The sequence below is a fragment of the Cavia porcellus genome, unplaced genomic scaffold (assembly GCF_034190915.1).
Source record: "Cavia porcellus strain 051 isolate PalLab524CR breed Dunkin Hartley unplaced genomic scaffold, mCavPor4.1 scaffold_9, whole genome shotgun sequence".
NCBI lineage: Eukaryota > Metazoa > Chordata > Mammalia > Rodentia > Caviidae > Cavia > Cavia porcellus.
In genome coordinates, this window is record NW_026947492.1 from 15,738,248 (window position 1) to 15,751,033 (window position 12,786).

Below are 12,786 nucleotides of genomic sequence, written 5' to 3' on the forward strand. Positions count from 1 at the left end.
CCATAGTCACAACGTGCTAGTTAATTAAAGTCAATAGACTAGGGAATCTAGTCTTTGAAGCTGCCTCTTCAAAGGACTTCAGTTCATAAAGGTGATCTCAACTATACCGATTATGTATTAGATACTGGTGTGATTCTTCATCTAAAGGAATGAGAATTATACATGAAAATGACAGTCATATTACAAATACACAATTTATAATAATTTGCATCTAGATTATAGATAATATATAATTAATTACATTGCATTTATTTTGCCATGTGTTTTATGTTCATAGACTGCTTTTTCAAGTTTGCAAAATTTCTTTTTCCCATAAAAATAAATGACATTTTATTTTCAGTTTTTAATTGTAATGAAAGGAAAATTAGGCTGATGTTTTAGTTGTTTCTTGTTCCTAATACAAAAATATTGACACCCACAAGTTAAAGCAGGAAAGGTTGGTTGTGGCTCACATTTTGCAGAAGCTTCATTCTATACTTTGGTGACTCCAAGACAGTGTGCCTTTATGAAGGGCATCCAGAGGTGAAACAGTCCATGGCAGGGTAGACAAAAGACAACAACCAGCCTTTTTTCCTGTTATGCCATCCAGGATACAGGCTTTTTACATGGTACCACAACCAGTTTGGGCTTTCCCATTAACCACACCTAGAACTATGACAAACCAGTTAGTATGCTAATCCAGTACTACACACACTTAACACCAGTGCCACACACCTATGATCCAGCCACCTTCCAAAAGCCTTATCTATGAGTACATGAGGCTTGGGGGAGATGCAGATACAAGCCATAACACCTGAGCAGAAGACTCCAGATCAAAACATTTTTATTTCTTTTTATCCCTTATAACTTAGTAACCCCAGTGTCCAGACTGTGCACATTTATGGACCAATCACTGCTTACGCCAGTTGCATTAGAGATTTCAATGCACAGTTTCAGGGGTTTCAGTGCATGGTTAGTTGGCTTTGCTGGTTTTGGGTTTATGGTGAGGCAGAACACAGCAAAGAAAAGGAGGCAGGGTCCAGGGTCACAATATTCCCTTCATGGATACCTGCACCTTACCCTCCATTAGGCTGCATTTCTTTTGGCAGTTGTGCCAAGGGCAGACACTAAGGCTTCTGTATGTGGCCCTTTGCAAGGTATTTCAGATCTATGCTGCAGCATTTGTTTATATTCACGTTGGATCTTTTTAATATAAAATTTAAAAGTTGTCTGTTTTATTTATAAATCCTTGATAGTTGTATTTGATAAGGTAACATTTCTTTTTCTTTTTTACTCATTTAATGATATTCTCAATATTAAAGTACTCAAAATTGCAATGCTATTTATAGCTATTACTTCCTATACCTTTGTTGAAAGATTTTTCTCTAACTTGCAAAAATAAAATTATTTTCCATATAGACTTGAGTTTACATTATCTTTGAACTTGATTTTAATTGTGTGTATGTTACTCAGTGATTAGTTTTGTTGTTTGTTCACCTAAGAATCTTATCTGAATTTGATGAAAAATATTTCTGATGGATTTTTGTTTTATTCTTGAATTGATTAAAATCCATACATAATCACTGTATTTTATGCTTTGTGTTCTATTCCCTCTGTTTGTCTTATCTATGCTAACTATCCATGGATTTAGTTGCTATATAATAATAAATAGAAATTTTAAATATAGCTAAATTGATGTAAAACAAAAAATGAATATTAAGCAATGGCTGGAGTCAATTGCTTGTGAAAATACTTTTAATATTTATAAACACGTTCATATAAAAATCTAGTAAAATTGACTCAGATTGAAACATTACATTCAAAACTGTACAGAGATACAGTATTCATTAATTTTATGGCTCTTCTTTTTTGGTGACTTTTATATTCTTAAAAATAATAGCCTACCATGTGAATTTCATCTATGTATCTATGTATCTAACTAACTGCATCCTTTTCTCTGACTATAGTTGCACATCTGACAAACACCGAGAAAACCTAAAAATCATTAAATATCCCCCAAAATAAATATGGTTGAGCAGAACAGACACATATGAAGTGTAGATCTAATGTTATAGTAAAAAATGATAGTTGAACAATTGAGTGACATGGAAAATATTTTGAAAAAATGTTAATAAATATTCAGTTAAACCAAAGCATACATTTATATGTATATGCTAAAGACATACCAAAGCTGTTATGGAAAGATTGCAAAGAAGACTTCAAATTGGTTAAGATTGATGAAGCATGGGTTTTTCCTTTGTTGTTGAATATTTACCAAATGAGTTTAAAATTTTCATATTATTTCCACAATAAATATGTCAGATCATAAACAAATGAGGGAAGGAATGGAAAAGAGCTCAAGGAGCGCTGTGAAAGTCTCTAATTACTCCCTTTGCTCTATCATGCCTTCTGGGTCTGCACATTGGGCCACTGGGGAGATTTGTCTCAAAAGGAACCAGGATCATCGATACTCTTCTGTTCAAAAGCATTAAAAATGGAAACTTTCAGGACAAAATTAATGGCAGGACTGTGTGTGGGATCTGTGTCTTGGACTCAAATGCAGAAGGTACAATATCTTGGTTCTATGCTGTAGCCTCTAATACAAAAAACAGTTCTGGCTTCAGGAATATATCCTTTTCACCAAAAATCTTTACAAAAAATCTCTCTACTAACATTAGATTTAATTTCCTTCAGCTTATTTGTGTCTAAACCTCTGTCTGCTCTGTAATTTAGCATTCTGCTTAGGTTGCTCTTTTCATTGCTCCCCTGTGTTACTCAGACTCTTGTTCCTGGTCACTTCACCTGCTCAGTCAAGGGGAGGGGGAACCATGGAAATGAGAATGCTTACAAGTGGCCACAATCAGACTCTTAGTAAAACAGCACCAAGAGAGCAATGAAGAATGCTAGAGATAAGTGTGTGTGTGTATGTGTAAGTGTGTGTGTATGTGTATGTGTGTGTATAGAATGATTTGTGGGGGAAAGTAGGTGGTATTCAAGAAGATAGATTCTTTCCTTAGGATTATTACTTTGCCATTAGTATACAGATTGGAAATAATCTTTAGTTAATATGTAGTCATGCATAGGAATTAGTTTTAACAGAGGTATATGTTTCCATTGTCCCACCAAAGGGTAAAAACTTAGCAGATAACAGATAGTGTGGTGAGTCAATTTAAAACCTTTCCAAAAGCTAGTAATATGCATTTTAGAATTCATAAATAGAAGAAAATATTTCGTTTACAGTCTGAAAAAGAGAATTCTTCCCTCTTCTGCTTCCCCTGAAAGTAGGTCATATAGATTTTACCTGACATCTAAGATAGAAATTCATTGCATTTCAAAAGACCTTTTTTATGTTAGGTGAACCTAGTCATGGACTTCTGTGATGGTAAATACTTGGTGTTCCTGGAGGTAGAGTGTTGAGCCCCGAGTATAAGTGGGATAGTGTGATCCCTGATCATGCACCTAATTTAACTTGTGATATTTACAATTTCCTGCTGTCAATAAGTGCCAAACATCTTTGTCATTCAACAGTGTGAAGTTGTTGACTGACAGAAACAAAAATTTTCAGATAGAGGGATTTTATACACTTCTAGCTTATCAGGTTCTTAATTCCACCAGAATATTTATATATGAACCATGTAGAGTCTCAAGGAAATAACATTTTCCTGACCTGTGTGTCTTGCAATGGCTTTTAAATCATATGGATTCTATATAAATGTACAATATTTAGGGCTGAAATAAATTTTAAGATTCTACTTTTTCTTTAAAGTCCATTTCAAATATATCTTCATCACACTTGAACCTATTTATAATTACATTATAACTCTTAATTGTTATCGGTATGAGTTTCAATTGCTGAGCTACCTCTGTTACCTATTTAGTTCTAAGTGCCAGGCATTGAGCATAGTAATCTATTTTCATAGAGTGTCACTATCCTCACAAATAAGCTATATACAAGCAATATCCATTTTTTTTGGAAAGAAGTGAATCTCAGAGAGATTAATTTGATCATGGTGCCATACTCAGGGCTGCCTTCACAATCAGTTTTATAGACCTCTAGAGTAAGTTCTTCAAGGGGTGGAACTGTATTCTATTTCTCTAGCAGGCAGATAAAAAATGTATGTGAAATTATATTGAGTTCCATGGCCTAAAACAATGGCTAATTAGATTTTGGGCCAGACAAGAGTATTTTGACTTCCTGTGTATATCTTTGCTGGGATGTCAATCTGTTCAAACCCAGAAGGCTAGGCTTGCCCGGAGCCTGGTTATGGGGTTGAACACAGTGGTGTTATGAAGAATTCCTGCTTCCTTCACCTCAATTCTTGCTTTTTATTTCACTTACCGAGATTTTTATCTATTGTATAATCCTTTCCCTTTGCAAATATTGGAATAATACCAGAAGTATTGTCAAAGCAGCCATCTATAAAGTAGAATCAATAGATTTATCCAATGTTTTGTGTAATATATATTGATCACAGAATTGTAATTACTGGCAAATTAGGGCTTAATAAGATAAAATAAAATGCAAAGATGAAATCTGGGTTTCAGGAAATTCTGCTTTTTCTTAGGATCATCAAATGGACTCACAGTAAGACTCTAATTCTACCCAGGAAAGAGAACTACTAGAAGAATGTTGCAGTTATTTCTAACATCAGTGCAATTTTTTTCTACTCTCCATCTACCTTTGGTATCTGTATAAAAGCATAGTGAAATATGAATTGTTATCTTTTTTGAATAAAAATTAGGAAGAATGGAAACAAAATGGAAAGTAACAGTAAACAGAATGGATTATATCATGTGTCTTTATGCTTAATATTTATATGCATGCATAAGAGTTATTGACATATTGAAATCACAAGTTGTTATTACCTCACTTAGCATTTTAAAGAAGTGGGGCCAAATATCACACGTTTCTAAATTTGACCTTAATGGCACTTTCATTACAGGTCCTCAGCTCTTCTTCCCCTTTTGCAAGGAGAGATTGACCTAAATGAAAGTCACTTTGTCAGGAAGATAGTCTTACTTCCTGTGGTCTTAATGCATGAGTATTGCTTTGCTTTTCAGGATCATCTTCTACATGAAGACTGGGAACTCCACCACTGTGACAGAGTTTGTTCTGCTGGGAATTTCTAATATAGAAGGGCTGGAGACCATGTTATTTGTTCTATTCTTGACCTTCTATGTTTTCACCTTGCTGGGAAATCTCATCATCTTCCTCACCATTCTGGCTTCCTCCAACCTCCACACCCCCATGTATTTCTTCCTGGCCAGCCTGTCTGTGTTTGACATATTTTTCCCTTCTGTGAACTCCCCCAAGATGATGGTCTTCCTAGTGGGGCAAAGCCGCACCATCTCTTACCAGGGCTGTGCTTCCCAGGTCTTCTTTTACCACTTCCTGGGGTGCACTGAGTGTTTCCTCTATACCGTGATGGGCTATGACCGATTCGTTGCCATCTGTCACCCTATGCGATACATGGTCATTATGAGCCACAGGGTGTGTACCGGCCTGACCATGGGCACTTGGCTAGGGGGCTGTCTGCATGCATCTGTCCTCACGTTCTTCATCTTCAGATTGCCCTACTGTGGCCCCAATGAGGCGGACGGCTTTTTCTGTGATATCCCGGTGGTGCTTCCCCTGGCCTGTGCAGACACTTCCCTAGCACAAATGTTGAGTTTCACCAATGTAGGTGTCGTTTCATTTACATGTTTTCTTCTTGTCCTCACTTCTTACACTCGCATTGTTCTGTCCATATTGAAAATCCGTTCTTCAGAAGGCAGGCGCAGAGCCTTCTCCACCTGCAGTGCCCACCTAACTTCAATCCTCTTCTTCTATGGGCCTGTGATTCTCATCTATCTCTGTCCAGCTTCCAGCCCTTGGCTGGCTGCAGCAGTTCAAGTATTAAATAATGTCATCACTCCTTGCCTGAATCCTTTGATTTATTCCTTGAGAAACAAAGATGTGAAATTGGCCCTGAGGAAGGTGTTGCTGCAAATTGTCCCCCCTTCTGCAGTATAAGGAATAGAAATAATTCCTCTCTCAAATCATTTGGAGAGATGCTTCTAATTCATTCCTGCAGGAATATATGGCTACCGAGTGCTGACCTAATCAACATTAATATCTCCCACCTTTGGGAAGTTATAATGTTTAGGACCTGGAGGATTTTGTGATGGTGATAGATTTACATCTTCATGGAAAGTATTTCAAATTAACCCAGAATTTTTCACTTTTGTATTTCGCCTAAATAACATGCCTCTTCCACTCATCATTAACCGTGTTTGCTGCAATTCTGTTTAGATTGAATGTCAACCTAAACAGATTTGGGGGCCACAGACTATCTTCTTTCCCTCTGTTTTCTACCTCTGAAAATTTATGCCTTCCTCTGTCTGCAGTAATACCACCTTGGGTCATTCAACAAAGTTTGCTTTAATGTATGATAATTTATGAAATTTGAAAGTAAGAGTACATGTTTGTAAATATGTCTTTAAGCTCTGGACTGAAAAGAAGAATGGTTCTTGATGGCGACATCTGATTCAAGGAGCTACAAAGATGAGCACCAGTCGCTTCCAAGGTGCTGTCTGTTTTTAGGGCTGAAAGTTCATGGGGTGGGGGTTAATTGCATTATTTATTTATGAAAAAAGTCTGAAGGATGTTACAGAGTTAAAATTGCCTCATGGATGGAGGCAATTCCCTGGATGGAATGGTCCGTCCAGGGAAGAAAATGAGGTTGCTACAAGCCTTGCTAGGCTGCTTAGGTTCAAAATCCAAACCTTAGGAGACAAGAATTGTTGGGAAATAAATACTTTGTTCAAGGAATGAATGATGGGAATATTTTCCATCCTCTGAGAAGGAGACTATCTTCCGGATCTCATGTAAACAAAAAGGGCTGTTACAGGGAGTAAAAGTTTCCATGCTGAGTTGGTCAGTCATCCAGGGCCTGTTTTCTTTGCAGTTTTTCTTCTTCTGCTAGAACATACTTGAAATGAAAAACAACTTTCATATTATGACAACCCCTATTTTTAGATAAATACATTGTTTTCCTGCAAGTTAATCCTTATTCCTGTTTAAAGGAAATATTATGAAATTAGTTGTTCATTCTTTCATGGTATATGTAGAAAATACAATGTTCTAGGCTCCAGAAAACTAAGGAAAGGTGACAGATAAGGGTTCCTGGTAACAACGCTTATCTAGTTCATTTTCTTTCAATAGTTAATTCCAGCTGGTGGTTTCTAGGTAACTTCAAAAGTAGATTTTAAAAATTTGCAACAGGGAGCAAAGGTTGAATAAGTGAATAATGTTTTAGGGCTGATTTACAGGGTAGAGGTTATGTAGGTAAGGTGCCGAAAAACATAATGGGCTTGGTTATAGCTACAGGGTCGTTGTACACACCCACACAAAGGCTAAGGGTTTCATCTCAGAAGTTGCTGTTCACTCCAACACCCTAGGTGAGCATGCACCTGGCTGGGTTTGCACAGTATCTCAGTCAAGAGTCCAGCTGTGAGTATGCCTGTGGTCTGGTTTAAGAAGGCTTCCCTAATCAAATGTCATTCCACCTCTTACAAAGTAATTCATTTTGGTTTTGGTTTCCTTCAGCTACACTAAAAATTTGGTTTTGGCTTTATTCATTGTGTATCAAGCGGAAAACGGGCAATAATCTTTTTGTAGAAAAAGAGAATACATTTTTATAAATTTTCATAGGAAAAACTTCTACGAAAAATTTATCTTTTCCAGGTAGTATTTCTTGAGAATGTAATATATTTGCAATTAATTCAATATGATGATATTATTCTTTCTAATTTCTGAATAGTTCAGCCATCAATCAAATTCATTTCATAAATCTATATAGAGTCATTTACTTAAATACCGACAATAAGAACTGATTTCTAAAATCTTTTTATTGTCTAAATTATAATGTTCAAAGCATTTCACCTGTACTGACTGAGATAATTCCTGGAATCCTACAAAGCAGATCCTATGATACATTCTTTTCAGTAACACAGAATGTGAGAGGAGAGAAATATTCATATCCAAAATATCCAAACCAGTAACTGAGCCCTTAGCCTTTGATGTGGCATCTGCCTTTATAAGAGAACTGTAGCATAATGGTAGCTCTCTTCATACCTTTATATGTATTGTTAATTGTTATAACTGATTTTTGTACATTAACTAATTGAACCTAAACTGTATGTTGGTGATCTTGATTTTGAACACCGTCCCTAATTAGATATGAAAGAGCTGAGGCACAGAGAGGCTGAGTAACTGCATACTGACAACAGTGATGATATTGGGTATAAGTAAGACGGTAATCCAGGTAACAGTCACAGAAATGGGCAAGGAAAATAATAACTTCTATTCCTTTCTACCCTTGTATTCATTCAGTCACTGATTACATGACTCACTTAAAACACTATGTTTAACCTTTTTCCAATGTGTAGCAGGCTTGCTAAATGAGCCACACAGAAACAGTAAAATGAAAGGTCACTTGGACCCTCCAGGAGAAAGTCACCTGGTGTAGCATCTGCTGGCGAGGTGGTTCAGGGCAGAGCCCTTTAACTGGAATCCCAGGCTTCTCACTCAACACAGAGGCCTCTCCTTTAGCCATTTGTGTATCCTCACCTCACAGGAGCTGCTGACTTCATCATAAGTGATTCACTGGTGAGCTTAAGCAGGCTTCTACAGAGCCTTCCTGTCCAAAGCCAGCAGAGTTACATACCTTCACTCCTTCTTTGCTTTGATTGCAGCTAGAACTCACCCAGTCCAGCCCATGCTCAGTAGGAGAAAATTTATGCTCTGCCTTTTGAAGGAAGTATCATATAGTTCCAACGGTTACAGATACAGTTCCACTTTATTTAAAGTTACGTGCACTGCTTCGTTCTGTTTTGAATTGTTTTAGATGCTAAAGACACAACCACGACCACCTGTATTTTCCATGGTTTCTTTGGGATGTGTACTACATTTCTCACTGTCTTTGTAAGAATCACACATGTTTTAGGCATTTACCTTCTAACTTTTTCCTAACACTGTCTCTGAATTCCACACTCTGTGACAATTCCTTTCTTCTATCAGCTTTATTTAATAATGCTAACATTAACACAAATTGTGCTACTTCTCACAGCATCACTTTGAAATTTTACACAATTCATAATTTATCATTCAACTTTTAAATACTGATGGTTTTGGAACACAGTCAAGTCAGAAAACAGCCATGAGAATATCATCAAATATTTATTGGCATTTTACTATATGTAAAGCTGAGTGCTAGCAAATAAGACACAGCAATGAATAAGATAGACATGAGATTTGCAGAACACAGACATTGACAGGGTAGGCAGCACATTAGTGGAGATGAAGACTTGAAATATAATATAATGGGAGGTTTTAAGACATAAATTGTAATTAAAATCATAGAAACAAGGAGAGAGGCATCCTAGAAACTGGGCAAACGAGGGGACAATTGTGATTGTATGAAAATTAGAAGTTCCATAAACTACTTATTTTTTGGAGAGTAGGACAGAAAAGTAAATAAAATATATGATATAGAATGTTCTAAAGAGAAGACTCATATTTAGCTATAATATATAAATTTTAAATGCAGACAGACTGAAATTTAAATGACAGCTCTATGAGTTTTGGAATGCACCTTAGAAAACTGTTACATTTTTTATTGTTAAGAGAAAAAAATATTAAAAGGTCTTACATAGCCTTGTTAAGGAGCCTTGAATGGTCAGATTCTCAGTCTGCAGTAATTACTAATTCAAAACAATGTTTAAGAGACTTTGTATTCTGTGTCACCTGAGAGAAATAAAGTGGTGTAAAGACTCTAAGATGATCACTAATAAGAATTATAAGAATGTTATTAATATTAGTCAAATTTCATAAAGTTATTTTTTGTCTTCTGTATTACCACAAGGGAATTTTAGCTCTATTATTTATTAAGCCTCAGTGCTTATTTCCTAGACAACCACTAAAAATAAGGCACTCACGGACCTGTCCAATCTACCCTCATCTCCACTGATCCACTCTCTACAAATGAAACTGAATTCTGACAATATGCATGAAATGCATCAAAATAATTAAAATAGATAGAAATGTGAATGTCAAGTTAAAGGACAAAAACAGTTTCCAATAAAGAATAAGACACGAGGCCAGGGGTTTAGCTCAGCGGCACAAGCACCTGCTAAGCAAGCATAAGCTCTTGAGTTCAAACCCTGGTACAAAAAAATTGCATGAGTTGTGAATTTAGGCAATAAAAGATGCATAATTGGGAGATCATAGTTTAATTTCAGAAAGCAGTGCCCATTTGTTGTGCCTCCTACAGAATCACTGGCACCACGTGGAGAGGTGGCCTCCTGTCTTTGAGTGATGGTTTTCCTACTCTTCAGCTCTTCTTTACTGTAGATGCTTTAAGCAAAGGCTCACTGGACAGTGCCAGGTAGCTGAACCCAAGGGGTTGCTCTGAAACAGGAACAGCATGCTTCAGAGTTATGACCAAAGTGCTTTAAAGTACACAGACACAAGGCGGTGAAGAGAAAACAAGGCAGGAAGAGAAGGTCCCCTTTACTCTATGCTGCCCCAGTGCCACACCCTCAGGTGCCCACCAGGAACAAGGGTCTTAGTGGAAGCAGGAGACTGTCATCCTCTCCTGGAGGAAGTCTGCTGCGTATTCACTCAGGTCTGGACCTGCTGTGGTGTCTAGGTCATCGCACCTGAGTTTGTGGATCTTGGAAAAAGAGACTGCTAGCTTTTTTGTGGGGGTGTCAGGGGTGAACTCTGTCTGAGTTTATGTGAACACTGATGGGATGGACTGCATATTATCTTCTTAGTGTTTCTCCTGACTAATGCAGTTGTGCCTGAAACCCTTCCATGGGGACTGCACAGTCTCGTGTTTTAGCAGATGCTGCAATTGAGACTGACGTCTGTGCTGAGCCAGTGGCTGTTAACCTTCGGAATTGTGCATTGCTTTGTCCTGTACTACATATTATCTCTCCCTACTTGATTTAGTAGAAATGGAATATGTCATCTTTCTAACTGGTTTCATTAACTTAATATAATGTTTCCATCTTTGTCTGTTTTGAAGCATATTTTAGCTAAATAATATATCATTGTCTATTTATACTGACACTTTTCCATCAAAAATTGATGGACATTTGGTTTGTTTATTTTTGATATTGCAAATCACGTTCATATTAACATTTGTGTAACATTTTTGTTTGGCACCCATTTGGAATTCTTTTTGATATATAGCTAGTGGTGGAATTTTCAAAACATATAGTAGTGTCTGCTTAAATTTCTGAGGTACCATGTACTATTTTCCAGAGCATCTGTACCATGTTACATTTCCAGCAGCATTGCACAGAGGTTTCAGTTTTATTACATTATTGCTGACATATGTACTTTCTTTTAAAGATAATTATAGGCACCTTAGTGACAGTAATGTGCCTAGTGGTGGCTTGAATACTTCTGATGACTCATGATACTGATCACCATTTCACATGCTTTTTGAACATTTATATATTTTCCTTCAGAAATAACTATTGAAATTCTTGGTCCATTTTTGAAATAGGATGATTGCTTTTTATTGTTTACTTATAAGTGTTCTTTATATATAGTCTGGAATAATAGATCCTAATGAAATATATAACTTGCAAACACTCAACATACTCTTTGTGCATTTTATTTTCACCTTTTAGATAATGCTCTTTGTAGACAAAAGTGTTAAATTTTGATTGTGTACATCATACTCATACTTTCTTTTGCTATTTTAAGTTTTCTCTGTCATATCCAAGAAACCATTGCCAAATCTGAAGTCATGAAAATTTACCCCTAAATTTTCCTGTAAGTTTTTTTTTTTTTTTTTACTTTAGGTCTTTCCTTTAGACTTATGGTCTATTTTGAGTTAAATTTTACAAGTGTTGTGAGTTAAAGGCCCAAATTTATTCTTTTGCATATTGACATCTCATTGTACTGGGACTTATTGAAAGATTCTTCTTTCACTCAGAAGACCCAGACTTCATTAATTATTGGATTCGTTTAATGCTGTAGTTTCAATCCTATCCCATTGATTAGTTTGTCCATCCTTATACTGGTGCCAAGTTGTCCTGACTACCATTGATTCGAATTTAGTTTTAAAATCAGATAGTTTGAATTCTCCTACTTCCTAGCTTCTTTTCAAGATTGTTTTGGTGGATTCTTGAATTTCTATAAATTTTAAAGCAAGTTTGTCAAATTCTACCAAAAAGCAGCTGTTTCTAATAGAGAATGCAATGAATATGGATTACTTTGGTGAGAAGTATTATGTTAACAAATCTCCTCAAGCACATAGTCTGATCAGGTTTCCATTCACCTGCATACTGTCCATTTTTTAAAGCAATGTTTTAAAGCTTGCAGGGTAAAAGACTTTGGTTCAATTTATTTTAAGTTTTTATTGGTTTGGAAATGGCACCATTTTCTACAGTTCCTTTCAGGATTTTTTGTTGCCCATATAAAAAGAGTTATTGATTATACATATTATCTTATTTTGCAGAACTACTTTATGTACTCCAATAACTTTTTAGTGGATTCCTGAAGATTCTCTATATACATGATTGTGTTATTTGCAAATATATAGAGTTTTACTTCTTCCTTTCCTACACACATGTGTTGGTTACCTTAGGTCTTTTTCTTTACAAATTTCTCTGAGTAGAAAATCTTACACAATATACAATAAAAGTGATGAGAACAGATACCTGGGGCCAAATATGCTTTGGTTCCTTACTTAACAGCAAAACATACAACCTATGACCATTGAGTATGACTTTCATGGTGGATATTTT

The 12,786-nt window shown here is 36.1% G+C and overlaps 1 protein-coding gene across 1 annotated transcript; it reads left to right on the forward strand.

Annotated features, from left to right (window-relative positions):
- The first annotated feature begins 5,053 nt into the window (after positions 1-5,053).
- On the forward strand, positions 5,054-5,992 carry LOC100716464 (olfactory receptor 10D3-like). Its single transcript, XM_003472625.1, has one exon. It carries the CDS (start codon positions 5,054-5,056, stop codon positions 5,990-5,992), a length of 939 nt encoding a protein of 312 aa, XP_003472673.1.
- The last annotated feature ends 6,794 nt before the right edge of the window (positions 5,993-12,786 follow it).